The sequence below is a fragment of the Eptesicus fuscus genome, chromosome 3 (genome assembly GCF_027574615.1).
Source record: "Eptesicus fuscus isolate TK198812 chromosome 3, DD_ASM_mEF_20220401, whole genome shotgun sequence".
Taxonomy (NCBI): domain Eukaryota; kingdom Metazoa; phylum Chordata; class Mammalia; order Chiroptera; family Vespertilionidae; genus Eptesicus; species Eptesicus fuscus.
The window spans coordinates 5,288,290-5,305,382 of record NC_072475.1 but is presented as its reverse complement, the minus strand read 5'-3'; the positions used below and the strand labels follow the sequence as shown (position 1 = coordinate 5,305,382).

General features: G+C 43.6%; 1 protein-coding gene across 1 annotated transcript; it reads left to right on the top strand.

The window, feature by feature from the left end:
- The first annotated feature begins 8,235 nt into the window (after positions 1-8,235).
- Positions 8,236-14,731, top strand: HMGN1 (high mobility group nucleosome binding domain 1). Its single transcript, XM_054713553.1, has 6 exons — positions 8,236-8,446; positions 8,770-8,802; positions 8,898-8,927; positions 9,014-9,064; positions 12,077-12,205; positions 13,881-14,731. Exons 1-6 carry the CDS (start codon positions 8,432-8,434, stop codon positions 13,926-13,928), a joined length of 306 nt encoding a protein of 101 aa, XP_054569528.1. The 5' UTR covers positions 8,236-8,431; the 3' UTR covers positions 13,929-14,731.
- Positions 14,732-17,093: the final 2,362 nt, after the last annotated feature.

Sequence of the window (17,093 nt, the reverse complement as noted above, 5' to 3'; positions counted from 1 at the left end):
GCCTGCGCACTTCGCCGCGCTGACAGGGAGGCGGGGCCGCTTTCCCACTAAGTCCCGGCCTTCTCCATGGCCTTCCGGGCTTCCGTCGTCTCCTCGCACCCACCCCTCAACTCCCGCGAGACCAGTTTCCCAAACTCTGGTGGTTCGGGTACCACTGTCTCTAGTTTGGGTGCATCTGCAAACCACTTGTGTTATTATGTACCACTTCCTTTACATTGATTCACTTTTATTTTATTTAAAATAAACCTTTTTATAAATAGAAAGCTGCCATGATTATAGTGGCAGGTATCTGTAAAGAGAAATGTTTTGGAGTTATATGTAAAATGTATTTTTACATGTCAAAACTAAACACTGTAACGATTTCCAAAACTGCATATCTAATTAAAAAGCAGTTTACAATCAGCCTGTTACCCTGCATATAGGTGAAAATGGGATAGTACAGCAAAAAGAACACCAATTCATATTTATGTATAGTAAATAAAAGATGTCTAGCTGCCTCTTCTGCTATGATTGGAGTCTGAGAACTAAAACCTAATTGAAATGGATCATGGAGCTGTGGTTCTACAAATTTCTGTTTCAAGAAAACACGTGAAGCTAAGCTACTTAATAATTGCAGAGTGAACTCTTTCTGTGGAAACACATCTTGGCTGGTAGGTGATGCTGACCTGCCCAAAAGACAGGCTCGGAGTCTGCCTCTCCTCCACAGCCTTCCCCTCCAGCAAATGCAGCCAGGCTACTGGCCCCTCTACACTCTAGTGATTCAGAAGAATTTACAGGGAGAAACCACCTCATGGAAAGTGATGGCAGCTCCCCCTCTGTCTCTACCGTTTGGGCTGAAGAGGAGCGTTTCAGCTGTTCCCTACCCCTACCACACCATACACCACTATTACATCCTCCCAGGAAGAGGTTCACCAATTCCTGGTGAGGCGATAATTTGACAAAAAACAAAAAACATACCGAAAAGAGAAATATCCCTGACTGTGCAGCAGTGATGGGAGAGGACCTGGCCTTCAGGAGCAACCCAACCTGAATAACTCAGCTCTCTCCTATTGCTTCATTTGGACAGGGCTCAAAAAAAAAGCACAATGGAAGGCTAAATTTTCCTAACATGTGGAAAGAAAATATGAAAGCCAAGACATCTCAGGAGAAATCAGTCTAGATCTAGGAACTAGAGATGTGTTCAAAACTGAGTGCCTTAGAGTCAGTTACTGAGGACAGCCAGCACAAAGTGGATTCTTCTCAAGACAGGCACACCAGAGGCAGCACTGAACTACAAGGTGAAACAAAGATGGCCTCGACTATTCCCAAAATAGTGAAAACAGAGGGTACAATGAGAAGAAACAATTTAGCGGGAATGGATTTACCTAGTCTTTGGTTTGCCCACTTGATTTTATTAAATGAAAATGATGATGATGACAGTGATGATGATGAGCACACACAGTGCTGAATCAAAGAGCAGACTGACCATCTTTCCAGAATGAATTAAGTGAAATCTGCAGTGTTTATTTTGGTGACTGGCACCAAATAAGCTCAGGGAGTTACCTTGAATGCACACATTATTAGCCATCATATTTTTCATTAGTTGTCACAGTCCGATAGGTTGGCAGCCTGTTTTAGGATCCAGGATAACTAACAATGAATGAAGTATGAGGATTTCATAGGAAATTGAATTCTAGCATAGATGAATATTCAAGTATTCCCTTTCTGTGCACACACATATATGTACTGTATATGTGTATGTGTGTGTAAGGAGCTAATCAGAATGAAAAACATAACATTGTAATTTGAGCTATTTTGCTGTTTTTTAACTTGTTAAAAAATATGAAAAAATGTTAAATGCAAATGTTAAAGTATATGTAAAGGCAGCACTGTTGATGTTGCTAGGTATAAAGAAAAAAAGATATTGAACATTGGGAATATACTAAATGCCCCTTAAAATGGTTAGTTGCACATTATGTAAATTTCACCTAAATTTTTAAAAACTGCTAGAACCACCCTGGCTGTGTAGTTGTTGGTTAGAGCATTGACCCCAGAAGCCAAGGTTGTTGGTTCCATCCCAGGTCAGGGCATATATAAGAATCAACCAATAAATGCATACGTGGAACAATAAATTGATCTCTCTCTCCCTAAAATCAATTTAAAAAAATAAAAAATAGTTGCTAGTGCCCTAGCCAGTTTGGCTCAGTGGATAGAGCGTTAGCCTGAAGGGTCCCGGGTTTCATTCCGGTCAAGAGCACATGCTTCAGTTGCGGGCTCGGTCCAATGTGCAGGAGGCAGCCAATCAATGATTCATTCTCATCATTGATGTTTCTCTCTCTCTCTTCCTCTCCCTTCCTCTCTGAAATCAATAAAAATATATTTTAAAAAATAATTGCTAGAACCAAATAACATTTAAAATTTTATTTTAGTGTGCCCTGAGTGCCTCAATTGGTTGAGGGTCCTCCCATGCATCAAACGGTTGTGGGTTTGATCGCCACTCGGGAACCTATGGAAGGGAACCAATCGATGTTTCTCTCTTTCTCTCTCTGACCAACAAGATTTGAATTCAGTTCCTCCACATCCTATCCAACGTCAATCTTTTACATTTTAGTCATCCTAATAGGTATGTAATGGTATCTCATTAGACTATTTTGCTATATTTGTATTTCCTTCATGTCTATTGATATTGAGCAGGTTTTCATGTGCTCATTTGTCACTCTTACGTCTTTCTTGATGAAGTATTTGTTGAAATCTTTTGCCCCCTTTTTACTTAGTTATTTTCGTAGAACTGGATAGCGTTTTGAGTTCATTCTGGATACAAGTCCTTTATCTGGTATATGTTTTGCAAATATTTTCTCCCATTCTGTGGCTTGTCTTTTCATTCTCTTAAAAATGTTCTTTGAGGAGCAGAAAATTTTAAACTAGTGACAGAAAGCAGATCAGTGATTGCCTAGGGCCTGAGAGTGTGACAAAGATTGGCTGAAAATGGACAGGAGGAAGTTTTTCCAGGTGTTTTATATGTTCTCTAACTGGATTGTGGTGATGATTGCAAAACTGTAAATTTAGAAAACTAAGAATCATTGGATTTTACACTTAAAGTAAGTGAGTTTTATGCAATGGTCTTTTAGTACAATTTTAATTTTTTTTAATTATTAAAGTATGTATGAAACCCTTGGGTGTGTCAGACACTATACTAACTACAAGGTATAAAATGATGGTGAACAAAACATCCCCAGTCTTTATTCTCCTGTGGACTTGGCTAAACAAATACTATAAGTCCTGCCCTGCCTGGTATGGCTCAGTTGGTTGATTCCCCAGGGAGGGCACTGGTTCGATTCCCCAGTGAGGGCACATACCCAAATATCGGGTTCAATCCCTGGTTGGGGCAGGTAGAGGAGGCAACTGATCAATGTTTTCCTCTCTCCGTTTCCCTCTCTCTATAAAATCAATAAGCATGTCCTCAGGCATGGATTTGTTTAAAAAAGATACTGCCAGTTTTCCTACTGAATTCCAGTTGTTCCATGTGCTTGTGTTGGCAACTTAAAAAAAAAAATCTGGAGAAGAAATCAAGATGGCAGCATAGGTTAAACCTGAACTTGCTGCCTCGCACAACAACTTCAAAACTACAACTGAAAGACAAAACATACATCATCCAGAACCACAGGAAGGCTGGCTAAGTGGAAATTCTACAACTAGGAAGAAAGAGAAAAGCACACTGAGACTCAGAGGAGCTGTGGAAGTAAAGTGCAGAGGTACGGAGGCGTGTGCGCGCGAGGAGAGGGCTGGCAACTGAGGACGCGGCTGGCTTTTTCAATCCGGAGGGAGACACAAGCTCCTGACTGCTCTGAACTCCAGTTCCGGGCGAGACTCTGGGGACCCAGACTCATATGGGGAGAAACTGGACTGTCTGGCAGCAGGCGGAACTCGGGGGCGGCTTTCTCTCAGAGGTGCTTGCAACGATTACCAAGGGACACTGAGACCCGGGGACCTCTTAGGGCAGGGCTGTCAGGAAGCCATTGCTGTTTGCTCTGCCCTGAGACTCCGCCCCATCCAAGCTGAGCGCAGAGGCATTTGCATATGAATGGCCTGGTCCTTTGAATTCTAAACTTACCTAACAAACTGCAGCTGAGTCAGTGAGACCCAGAACATCCAAAAGAAGGCCCAAGGCCCTGCAGCAACTTGCACTGCTTCACAGCTGGGCCTCATCTGGGCACCTCCAAAACCCAAACAAAGAAGAGGAATCTGCAGATCTTTCCATTGCTCCTGCTGGGTGGCCTCAGGCAGAGGCTAAATTAGCACCTCCTTGGAGATCCAAGAGCCAGTGTACCCAGGGGTCAGAGTAGGACCATCCAGATTACAATTCCTCAGATCCATAAGGGACACACTCATGGGGCAGACTCAGTGAGCACCAAAGCCCCAATGAAGCAAGTCTTGTCTTAAAAGGGTGTCTCCAGCACAGAAGTTCTCCCATCAAAGACACAGCTGATCCTCACAGCCAACTGGCCTGGAGGTCAATTCCTCCCAGTGATACCAACAACAATCAAGGCTTAACTACAACAAGACTGTGCACACAGCCCACAAAGGGGTGCGCCAAGAGTGTCCACCTCAGGTAACTGGGGAGGCTGAGCCACTGGGCCCTATAGGACACCTAGCACACAAAACCACTCTATCAACTCAGGGAAGCAGCCGAAATGTGGAGACAAAGAAATAGGTCACGAATGAAAGAAATGGAGGAAAGCAAACTACTGAATAGAGTTCAAAACCATGGTTATAAGGTTTTTCAAGAATTTCCTACAAAAGGCCAATAAATTTAGTGAGACCCTCGAGGATATGAAAAAGGACCAACTAGAAATTAAGCATACACTGACTGAAATAAAAAATAATATACAGAGATCCAACAGCAGACGAGAGAATCGCAAGAATCAAGTCAAAGATTTGAATGACAAAGAAGCAAAAAACACCCAACCGGAAAAGCAAAAAGAAAAAAAGAATCCAAAAATATGAAGATAGTGTAAGGAGCCTCTGGGACAACTTCAATTGTACCAACATCCGAATTATGGGGGTGCCAAAAGAAGAGAGAGAGCAAGATACTGAAAACCTATTTGAAGAAATAATGACTGAAAACTTCCCCCACCTGGTGAAAGAAATAGACTTACAAGTCCAGGAAGCGCAGAGAACCCCAAACAAAAGGAATCCAAAGAGGACCACATCAAGACACATCATAATTAAAATGCCAGGAGCAAAAGACAAAGAGAGAATATTAAAAGCAGCAAGAGAAAAACAGTTAGTTACCTACAAGGGATCACCCATACGACTGTCAGCTGATTTCTCAACAGAAACTATGCAGGCCAGACAGGAATGGCAAGAAATATTCAAAGTGATGAATAGCAAGAACCTACAACCAAGATTACTCTACCCAGCAAAGCTATCATTTAGAATTGAAGGGCAGATAAAGAGCTTCACAGATAAGAAAAAGCTAAAGGAGTTCATCACCACCAAACCAATATTATATGAAATGCTGAAAGGTATTCTTTAAGAAGAGTAAGAAGAATAAAAAGGTAAAGATAAAAATTATGAACAACAAATACATATCTATCAACAAGTGAATCTAAAAATCAAGTGAATAAAAAATCTGATGAACAGAATAATCTGGTGAACATAATAGAATCAGGGGCATAGAAAGGAGTGGACTGACTATTCTCGGGGGGAAAGGGGTGTGGGGGGGTGCAGGCGGAGACTGGACAAAAATCATACACCTATGGATGAGGACAGTGGGAGGGGTCAGGGCAGAGGGTGGGGTGGGAACTGGGTGGAGGGGAGCTATGGGGGGGAAAAAGAAGAACAATTGTAATAATCTGAACAATAAAGATTTATTTTTTAAAAATCTGTATGCCACCAGTTTGTCACCTTTAACCTAGGCATCTTCAGTTCTCCAGGGAGAAAGATCTTTATGAGCTAAATTCAGATCTCAGCACTGTCAATGTCTTAAGACCTTGCAGCGTCTCCCACTCCTTGGATAACAGCCAAACTGCTTAGCCTGGCATCAAACACCTCCTGTAGGCTGTGGCTCTACTGTTTTCTGCCTCTTCCCTTAAATCTTCACCGCCACTCTCCATATCTCCATATCACCTGCCACTCTGAAGGCCCAGAGGGCTGTCAGGATCTATTAAGACCGCATGCTGTGGAATGTGCTGTCCCCCTGGCCAGTTTGGGTGCTTTCTCTCCCACTAAATTACCACCCCGAGTCGTTGGGATAGGTATCCTGCCTGCAGTCTCTCTACCCCAGGGCCAAGAATAATGCCTGGCATTCAGAACATATCTGTGCCAGGCCCTCTCTGGTGTCATTTTCTTTTAAATGCAGATCGGAGAGAAAAGGATCAATTTTAATATTACCCTGCTGCCCCCAATTGTTCTCTCCAGAAGCATCCACTGGCAACTTCCTTGTATATTCTCCCTGAGATATGCAATGAGTGTATAATTTCACATTCAATATACCTATATACTCAATAGATGCTATGGAAAAGCAAGGCTGAGGTGGACATAAGGAGTTGCTATTTTAAATGGAAAGGTCAGGAAAGGCCTCATTGAGAGGGTGGCATTTGTGCAGACCGGAAGGAGGTTGAGGAAGAGAACTGCAGTGGTCTGAGGGAGCAGCAGATGACAAGGCCCTGAAGCAAGGAGTGCCGGGCCTGTTTGTGGTTCGGAAGGTGGAACAGGGTGAGCAGCAGTGAAAATCATCGAAGTGGGTCAGATCAGAGGGCTGTATAAGCCACTTTAAGGATTTCAGGCTTTCTTGAATGAGAAGCGAAGGCACTTGAGTTATTGATCAAGAGTTAAGTCTAATAACTTTCAAAATTCACTCCCTTAGTAAAGCAATGCCTCAATTTTTCTTTCCAATGGCTCGGTTTTCACTATGTGAAGATGCCATGGTTTATCTGGGCCCCTCAAATGATCGACATTTGGTCCATCTCCAAGCTTTTGGGTTCGGAGTAGCCTAATGTTTCTTCCTCTCCAAGATTTCCAGCTGACAATTTTCCGATTAAAACCTTTTCCTATAATCACCCAACTCAATTCCATCTTTTACACGTAACTATTTCTTCACTTAAAACACACACACACAACAGAATAACGCACGGCCTCACTGATTCTGGGGTTCCTAGCTCAGACCCCCCCCCCCCCCCCCAAGTCAGAAGCCCTTCTTTCACCTTTAAAAGGTGCTTATGGGAGCAGCGGTTAAAAACAGGCAGGAGCCAAAACCGGTTTGGCTCAGTGGATAGAGCGTTGGCCTGTGGACTGAAAGGTCCCAGGTTCGATGGTACCTTGGTTGCGGGCACATCCCCAGTGGGGGGCGTGCAGGAGGCAGCTGATGGATGTTTCTCTCTGATCAATGTTTCTCACTGTCTCCCTTCCTCTCTGTAAAAAAATCAATAAAATATATTAAAAAGAAAAAGAAAAACACGCAGGAACTGCGTGGGTGTGCTTCCCGCTTCACTTAAGCGCTAGAGGGTGACCGTGGCTCAGGAACCCACAAAGCTCCTGAGTCGACCCCCGTGCACCCCGCACTCCTGAATGGATGGGTGACCAAAAGGAAGCTACGCAGAAAGAGCGGACTCCGACCAGGCCGGTTAGGGAACACGGCCGGAGTCGGCGGACGTCGCAAAGACCCGCGCCTGCGCGGTTGGCGCCTCGCGAGTCGCCCGCTCCCGCTTTCCTTCCCACGGCCTCCCTTCCGGCGCCTGCGCATTGAGACCAGCTTCCCGCCGGCCTGCGAAGCTAGAGACCCTAGATATCCTTTCTTGCCGACTGAGGTGGGAGAAACGGATCCTACTGGCAACCATTCCCTCTCCCTTCTCAGTCTACGAGACTAAGTGTCTCATCGCCATTCACCCTGGATGGAAGGGAATGAATCCTTGTGGCACGCAGAGCTGGCAGGAGCCCAGGTACCCTGGAGCGCTGTGGTTGGGATCACGCACAGGTCACGTGGCGGGCGTCCACCAATCGGCAGGCAGACCGCACTTTGCGGCTCGGCTTCAAACTGCCGTGAGGCGAGAGCGGCCTCCGAGGCCCCGCCCCCCTCGCCTGGGTCTGGGGCCCCGCGAGATGGCAGGCGGGAGTGGGGGCGCCGGGAGCGGGGGCGGGGCGCAGTGGTCGAGTGACGGCCCGCCTCACCTATTCAGGGCGCGGACCGCAGCCGAGTGGGCCCCGCAGCCAATGGGAAGGGGCAGGGGCCGGCCCGGCCGGCGAAGAGGGGGAGCGAGCGGCCGGGGGACGCGGGGGGAGGAGAAGGCGGGCTCCCAATCCGGTTTCATCTGGTTCTCCCACTGCCCCCGTCGCGGGTCCGAGCAGCTTGGGCGGCGGGAGACGCGGCAGCGGCCAGGCAGCCCAGGTTCGCCAAGCCACTAGGCGCGCCGCGGCCCTCAGGCACCCAGCACGCGCCCGGCCCGCCGCCACGATGCCCAAGAGGAAGGTGAGCGGGGACCGCGGCCCGCACACGCCCCCTCGCCGCCCAGGCCTGCTGCGGCGCCCGCGAGGCCCAGGCCTGGCGCGGTCACGGCGGTGTGGGCCCAAGAGGCGCCCCGGGACCGGCGGCGGCGGGCGGGCGGGCAGTGCGCGGTGCCGGGGGACGCGCGGTGCCCGCAGCTCCGGGGGGTGGGGGGAGATTCGAACCGGCGGCGGGAAGCCCCTGACGTCAGCCGGGCATTGTTCTGCGGGCGGGTGGGCGGGCGGGCGCGGGGCGCTCGGCACTTTTGTTCGCGGGCTGCTCCCACTCGCGTGCGCTTCCTCCCACAGGTCAGCTCTGCGGAGGGGGCGGCCAAGGAGGAGGTAAGGGCCCCGCTCCTGGCCTGGGGGGGGAGAGGGCGGCTGGAGCTGGAGCCGCAGCCTTCACTCGTCGCTCATTTTCCTTTTCTCTCCTAAAGCCGAAGAGGAGGTCGGCCAGGTTGTCAGCCGTAAGTAGAGCAAACCCCACCCCCGTCTCCTTCTCGCGGGGTCGGACCCAGGGCGGAGACTCAGTGCTGCTCCCTTTGCCTTCCAGAAACCTGCTCCTGCAAAAGTGGAAGCGAAGCCCAAAAAGGCGGCGGGAAAGGTGGGTCCCCGACTTGCCTTCACGGGCCCTCGTGTCTTGGAAATGCTGCTGCTGAACGCGGGACTCTTTCCTTAACAGAACGCCGGTGCCGGCGACTAAGACCTTGATTTTTGGAAAGTTAAATGTCAGGCTCCTGAAATGTCGGCATTTCACCCTTTTTTTTTTTCCTTTTTAAGCTTTACATCTTAATAACTATAAACTTTTTTTTTTCTGGTCTGAATAAAATGTGGACATAATTGTCCTGACTTAAGGGGCTGTGATGTGTCACATTAACGCTGCTGCAGAATTGAGGGAACTTAAGATGACAAAGTATTCAATATTAACTTGAGCTTGCCGAGGAAACCCGTCTTTGTGTTGTGTGCGTGTGTATAGTCGGTGCTTGTCCGTGGTCGCATGCTTGTGTTTCTTTTGACAATAAAAGCGAGGCTGGGACTGAGGCCAGGAGGAAAGGAATGTGTAAGTTTTTGCACGTAAAGTTCACAAGCCGAGGTAGCGGGTCCTCTCGTGTGTGGGTAGATCCAGAGTTGCGTTCTCTGAGAACATGCTATTCTGAAAGTATTTCATTTGCAGTCGTGTGTAGAGGAGTTCACGAAACCGTGTTAACCATGACACTTGCTGCTCTGGAAGAGATCGATGATCGCATTGCTCACCTTGCAGGTGGCTGGAATGAAGTTCCTGGGGATGTGTACATGTGACAGCTTAAGTTGGAAAGGCAGGACATATGTAAATCATTTGTAACTTTGTTTTTGGATATGGCAGTGAAATCACCCTCTGCTGAGCTCTCCATGTTCTTCAAGGCGAGCACATGGTGTGATTGATTTCTGTCCACTCAGAACTTGAGAGTTCGGTATTTTCGATCACTTCCCCCAAAAAACACCCCTTTTCTAAAAGAGGTTCTTTATTTAAACATTGTACAGAGCTGAGTGTAAAAATCTTAATTTTTCTTTAAAAGAAAAGTTCTGCTTTGTGGTGGTTTTTTTAAGGGTGCAAGGAAGGTATGAACATAGTATGTTAGCTTAGAATTTGTCACACCAGAAGATAACGCAGAAATTCTCTGTAAACGAAGTTCGATTCCCCACAAAGTTTTCTGGGCTGAAGAAAAAAAAGGATCATGTTGCAAAATGTTGGCAAGAACAGTGTACTATTATTACCCATCTTTTATTTTTTGCTTTTTTTTAAAAAAAAATTATTGTTGATTTCAGAGAAGGGAAAGGGAGAGAGAGAGAGAGAAACATCAATGATGAGAATCATTGATCAGCTGCCTCCTGCACGACCCCTACTGGGATGGGGCTCTATCTGCTGAGCCAAACTGGCTAGGGCTTATTCTTTGCTTTATTTTAATAAACCAGTTGGATTAAAGACTATGCTTACTTATCTCTTAAATTGTTCTTTCTTATCGACCTCTGTCTATATTTGGGCTGCCTTAAAATTATTTTAATGTAAACAGTTCAATTTTAACTCCAGTTTGGGACATCAAATGTAATAAACATTTCATTTCCTTCCTCTCAGAGGTCAACAGGTAAGTCCTGTCTCAGTGTTCCTTAAGGAGCAAGCCTGTCAGTTCGTCTTCCCGAAGGAAAAGGAGGGTCAGTGGCTTTTTCCTTTAGTTTACGTAGTACATCTTTGGTTTTATAATTGACCTATTTGTTCCCATAATTAATCCATTTAAAGCTTTAAATGAAAGTAAAGCTTTTGATGTGTTGATTACTATACTACAGGTTAGACATGCTGTTTTCAAAGCATATATATCCAATATGTGCTCCTGACTTGGATAATTTCCTTAGAAGGATTTTGAAAGTAGAAGCATACATTAGAGAAATGTGTTAATTTATTTTGTTTCCTCTAGTTTTCTGACTATTAATAGTTAAAAGTGGTATTATTTCAGCTCTAGCTGGTTTGGCTCAGCAGATAGAGTGAGCGTATTCGATTCTGGTCAAGGGCATATGCCTGGTTTCGGACTCGATCCCCAATAGGGGGCGTGCAGGAGGCAGCCACTCAATGATTCTCATTGATGTTTCTCTTCCTTCCTCTCTGAAATAAATTAAAATATGTTTTAAAAATAAAATAAAAAGTATTATTTCAATCCACTTCATGGTAGCAACCTGTGGAACAGTGTTATCATCCCAAATATGTTTGTTTACCTAATTTAGTATTTATCCTAAAGGTATGGAGTTAATACTTATCAAGCAATCTTTATGTATGGAATGCCACAACTGGTACAGAATATAGTGCACTTGATTTTTCCCTCTTAGCATTGATGTTTGTGAGACCACACGCCTGCCTTTGTGGCCATTTAACTCGGGTATGGGGGGTATTGATCAGTATTGATAGGGGTCTTGATACAACTTCTGGTGACCTAATATAATTTAATTTTGGTGTTGCTACATTCTTTATTTATAGGAAATGTTAAAATATTTGTTAAACTTTCCATTGATGGGTGGTATCCAAAAATATTGTTCTGTAGTGCTTTAAACGTGGCTTAAATTTTAAACCTATTTTATCATCATACTAATTAATATGTGTGCTTTCAGATTCTTCAAAACACCTAAATGATAACGATAAACTCAAAATTGATCCTTTTAGCTACTCATTATATGATAGTCAACCTGACCATACAACATCTTTCAGGTGAATGGGCTACTGTGAGGGTGATTGTCTTGTCAGCTCAGTGGTCATTTGACTGTTTGATTATTGATCATGCTTAAGAGAAATTTGAGAGTTACCAGGGAAAGAGATCCCTCCAACTCATTTGTTCTGCCGTGAGGAAATTCAGAAAATAGTGGGTGATGAGGAAGGTGTGGGGGAAAGTTGTATAGCTCAGGCCTTAGGTTTAAACATCATTAAGGCTTGCTAGGCAAGTCCTGTTACAGTTCTCCTTAGTGCACTTGGTTGTCCTGCTTACTGGGGGTGGTGGACCTTAAGGTGGCTCGTGTAACAAGTGTCATGTGACTCAGGCTGACGAGCAACAGAACATTAACATTGCAACTCTTGTGGCTACTGTCTCCTTCATAGGATAAGTCTGCGGACAAAAAAGTGCAAACGAAAGGGAAAAGGGGAGCAAAGGGAAAGCAGGCCGAAGTGGCTGACCAGGAACCTAAAGAAGATCTACCTGCGGAAAACGGAGAAACTAAAAACGAGGAGGTTGGCATGTTTGTTGTTGGTTTTTTTACTCCGACAGTAGATAGTAAGCTATGTAGCTGTAACTTTTATGTAGCTGATAAGACGGTCTATTTTTTATATTAAATATTTTGTGGCTCAGTGGTTGGCTGACATCCCATGCACAGAGAGGTCGTGTTCAATCCCCAGTAGGGGAGTGTGCAGAAGGCAGCTGATTGATGTTTCTCTCATCTGTTTTTCTATATCTTTCTCCCTCTCCTACTCTAAAATCAATAAAAACATTTTAAAGTATATAAATAATAAGTGGACTGCAAGGTTTTGATAACTTCTTAAGCCAACTAAGCCTCTTTTTACATTGTATTGGCTAAACTAGAAAAGATAAATTTAGGTACTTAATTTTAAACTTTTCTATTTAAAGATCAAATTTTAATGTAATCATCCCCTTCTAAATTGTAAGATTTATAATCACAATATACTTTGAATTCCTAGTTTTAACCACAACATCTAATATGTGATATAAGAAGACATTACTAAACTAGTTATCAGGGAAGTATTGAATACATGTTATCAAACTACAGTTGATTCTTATGACTCATGATGGTTATGTTTTAAGAGGTTGCTGTGAATACTGAACAGTTAGGGGAAATGCAGGGTTAGAATCCTTCAACTCTAATCATAACACTTCAATCAACTGATTATAACCTTATTTCATGTGTGTTTCTGTTTAATACATGTCAGTACATTAGCATTGAACTTGGGGCCAACAGAAACAGCACTGTAACTCATGCCTACATGAAGCTACCCCCCCATGTGTATTTTCTCCATAACACACATTACAACATTCTTGCACTTGACAATACAAGAAGACAATTCTATACTTGTCTAGACAACATCATCCCCCACCGCTCCACGCCCAACTCCATCCCCCCCCAAAAAAAAGAAAAAATGTGAAATGTGTGGGACTAAATAGAGTGTGGAAAAGATGCTTGTTTATTGTGTTAGCGCTGAAACAAGAAGGCAGCACAGCCCTGATCGGTTTGGCTCAGTGGATAGAGCATTGGCCTTCGGAGTCAAGGGTTCCAGGTTTGATTCCGGTCAAGGGCATGTACCTTGGTTGCAGGCACATACCCAGTCGGGAGTGTGCAGGAGGCAGCTGATCGATGTTTCTAACTCTATCCCTCTCCCTTCCTCTCTGTAAAAATCAATAAAAATATATTTGGGGCGGGTGGTGGGGGGGCAGCACAACCTCAGCCAGGAATGTGCATGTTGGATGACTGAGATTATTGGTGTTATCATGGAAGCACCATGAACATTGATTGGGGTTATAAATAAATTTTAGTGAGTGGGTGAATTACAGATAATGAGGATTGACTTTTTTCTTTTTTGATCCTCACCTGAGGCACTTTTTTTTTTTTTTTTTTTTCATTTTTTCTAGGGAGGGGGAAATAACAGTTGGTTGCCTTCTATGTGTGCCCTTACTGGGAATGGAACCCGCACCCCTTTGGTGCATGGGACAACACATCAACCACCTGACCCGCACCGGCCAGGGCAAGAGCTGACTGTGTTTTTAAGACCTAAGAGTTACATGTATATATTAGTTACATATATGTAAAACTTACATTGTGTTAAATTCTAATCAAAGATCATAGCAATGACACAGAAACCAAATGTTTAATCATATTTTTCCTTTGATTTGCAGAGTCCAACCTCAGATGAAGCAGGAGAAAAAGAAGCCAAGTCCGATTAATGTCATATACCATGTCTTATCAGTGGTCCCTGTCTCCCTTCTTGTACAATCCAGAGGAATATTTTTATCAACTATTTTGTAAATGCAAGTTTTTTAGTAGCTCTAGAAACATTTTTAAGAAGGAGGGAATTCCACCTCATCCCATTTTTTTAAGTGTAAATGCTTTTTTTTAAGAGGTGAAATCATTTGCTGGTTGTTTATTTTTTGGTACAACCAGAAAATAGTGGGATATTGAATATGGGAGACTTTGATTGTCTTGGGTGTCGGCTTAACATTCCATAGATGGGGGTAGTTTTTATATCCTATAATACAAAGCATACTAAATGGCAGTTTGGAGTCAGTCGTGCGTTTGCTATGTCTTGAACATTTTAAATTACTTCTATTCACATGTTTTTGGTAGAATTATTTCCTAAAGAAAACCACTCCTTGATCCTGGCTCTCCCTGTCAGAATTTTGTGCATCTGTAACATCTTTGGTGTGGTAGTCCAGTTTTCCTAGTAACTTTGTCAATGTGCTGTGAAAGATTGAAGATTTGATTATGTAGTATATATGATATTAAATTGTGAATTAGTGGGACTTTGATGTAACAGCGTATCAACATTTGAAGATATTGGTACTTGATACTCTATTAAGGAAAGTTAGCCTCTAAATTTTAAGCTGGAAAGTCACTGGAATAACTGTTTAGAAAAGAATCACAATTACATGACTTTACATTTTTGGTACGTATGTTAAGAATTGTGTACAAATTGAAATGTCTGTGTACTGATCCTCAAAACAATAAAATCTCAATTATGAAAGAATTATTTGAGGAACATGGATTAAGTTCTGGCTTAAATTTTATTTAAACAAGTTCCATGCACTTCCAAAACTTTCTTAAAATTTAATTTTACTGTAAACTACTTGGATGTGAGGGCAGTCTGGGATGTGTGGGCGATCTGGCTGCGACATTTGTCACCCCATTGATCGCCAGGGTTGTAAATTACTTGAACACATCTACATTGTACTTTTTTGTTAATCCTTACCCGAAGATATTTTACCATTGATTTTTATTTTTATGAGAGAGTGAAAGTGAGGGGAGAGACAGAAACATCAATTGGTTCCCTCCCACTTGCGCCCTGGCAGGGACCAGGAATCTAACCTGTAACCTAGGTACCTGCCCTTGACCAAATCAAACCTGCAATCCTTCAGTCTGAGGGCTGGTGCTTTATCCCCTAAGCCCAACCAGCTAGGGCTGCATTGTACTTTAAAGATGTTGGTGTGGCTACATTGGTTCAGTAATGGGAGAAATAGTCCAATGTCCTCTGGAGCAAAGTAAGTATTCACAGGAAGTAAGCTTGTAAGGACTGACTAGGCTAGATCTAGGCTCAGTGTGATTTGTATTTGCATATTTTTGAAATTTGCTTTCTTGTGTATTGGACTTGGAGTTTTGCCATTAAAATAGTCTTTAGAGATGGTTGGTGTTGGGCACTAGTGCTGATTTGGCAAATGCAAAAATGAGGCCCAGAGAAGGCACTTGCCAAGATTACTGCTGAAGAGGGGGCCTTGGGACAAAGTTGAGAGATTCTCTACACTCGGTGTGTGATTGTGCCTGTAGACTGGTGGGTGGGAGGCAAGAATGCTTTAAAAACAGGGTTCCTAGGGGATCACATCTCTTCAAGGACTGCACAAATGACCATTTTGAACAGAGTTCACAGGGAGTGGTGAGGTAATGACATCTTAAAAGTGTGAGACTAGGAAAAGCAGGTGCAAAAGGAGGGCTTTGGCAACCGCTGGGGCATGGAAAAGGACTCAAGCAGGTTCCCCAATATGTAAATTAAGTAAAGCACTCTCACACTTGAGCAATTTTTGTGTGTGTGTGCCAGGATTTCTCTAGCTCCTATTTGTACCAGTTAAAGGGATACCTAAAAACAAACTGCTGAATTTTAACACCCATCCAGCAGTATTGATTTGTACTATCCAGCTTCCTCAGCCCTAGGAATGGTGATAAATTGAACCGTCAAAGTTTCTCAATTGTTCTCATCACTACTAACATTTTTCTTTAAAAATAGTACAAGGGTTTTTTATTTCTTATAGATTGATACCTAAAAGATTGTCTTCTATAGAGAAAATTGGAATAGAAGTAATTCCAGATGCTACTTGCCTTAAGCATTATCCTTTTGTGATAAAATGAACCCTCAACCCTTGATTGTCAAAAGAAAACAATTTTTTCTTTTACTGATCCACTTTGAGATGTAGTGTGGGATCAGTTACACAAAAAAAATCTCTTGTTCTTTCAACTAGTTTTTTGTTGTTTTCAGAGAGAGAAATACACTTTGATTTGTTGTTCCCCTTAGCTATGCATTCATTGGTTGATTTTTGTATGTGCCCTGACTAGGTATCAGACCCGAAACCTTAGTGTATGGGGTCCATACTCTAACCAAACGACCCAGCCAGGGCTCAACAACTAGTTCTGAACAAAGAACTGTGATAAGAAAGAATGGCTAAAGAAAAAAAAGAATGTCTGGCTTGACATCAATTCAGACATCCTAAAAGGACAAGGAAGATAACTTTAATAACGATACAAACAAGTCAATCTAATTAACTAGAAAAACCAGTTACTAAGCACCCTTCGGGCTTGTCAGGTGGAATTTGTCCTTTCCAATGAGGATTAATCAGGTCTTAAAGCACCGAACCAGTGCCTAGTACTCATGGAGGCCCAAGGGAAAAGATTTGGTTGTAGAAGTCAATGTTCAGAAGTGTGTGTAAAAGTGTAGGGGTTTGGGCAGGTGCAGGGGGGAGAAATGTGTATGTGTCTGATCTCATACTTTTTTTTTTTTTAATATATATCTTTATTGATTTCAGAGAGGAAGGGAGAGGGATACTGAGATAGAAACATCAATGATAGAATCATTGATTGGCTGCCTCCTGCACACCCCCAACTGGGGACCGAACCCGAAACACGGGCATGTGCCCTTGACCAGAATTGAACCTGGGACCCTTCAGTCCGCAGGCCGATGCTCTATCCACTGAGCCAAACCAGCTAGGGCAGATCTCATACTTCTATGTTAGTATAATTCTATAGCATTTGTAAGTGCTGTATAGCATTTTGAGAACATGGTTTTGTCTGATTTAGAGATTTTTCCCATTGAAACAAGCATGGTAGAATGAAAATATGGGTAATTTCTA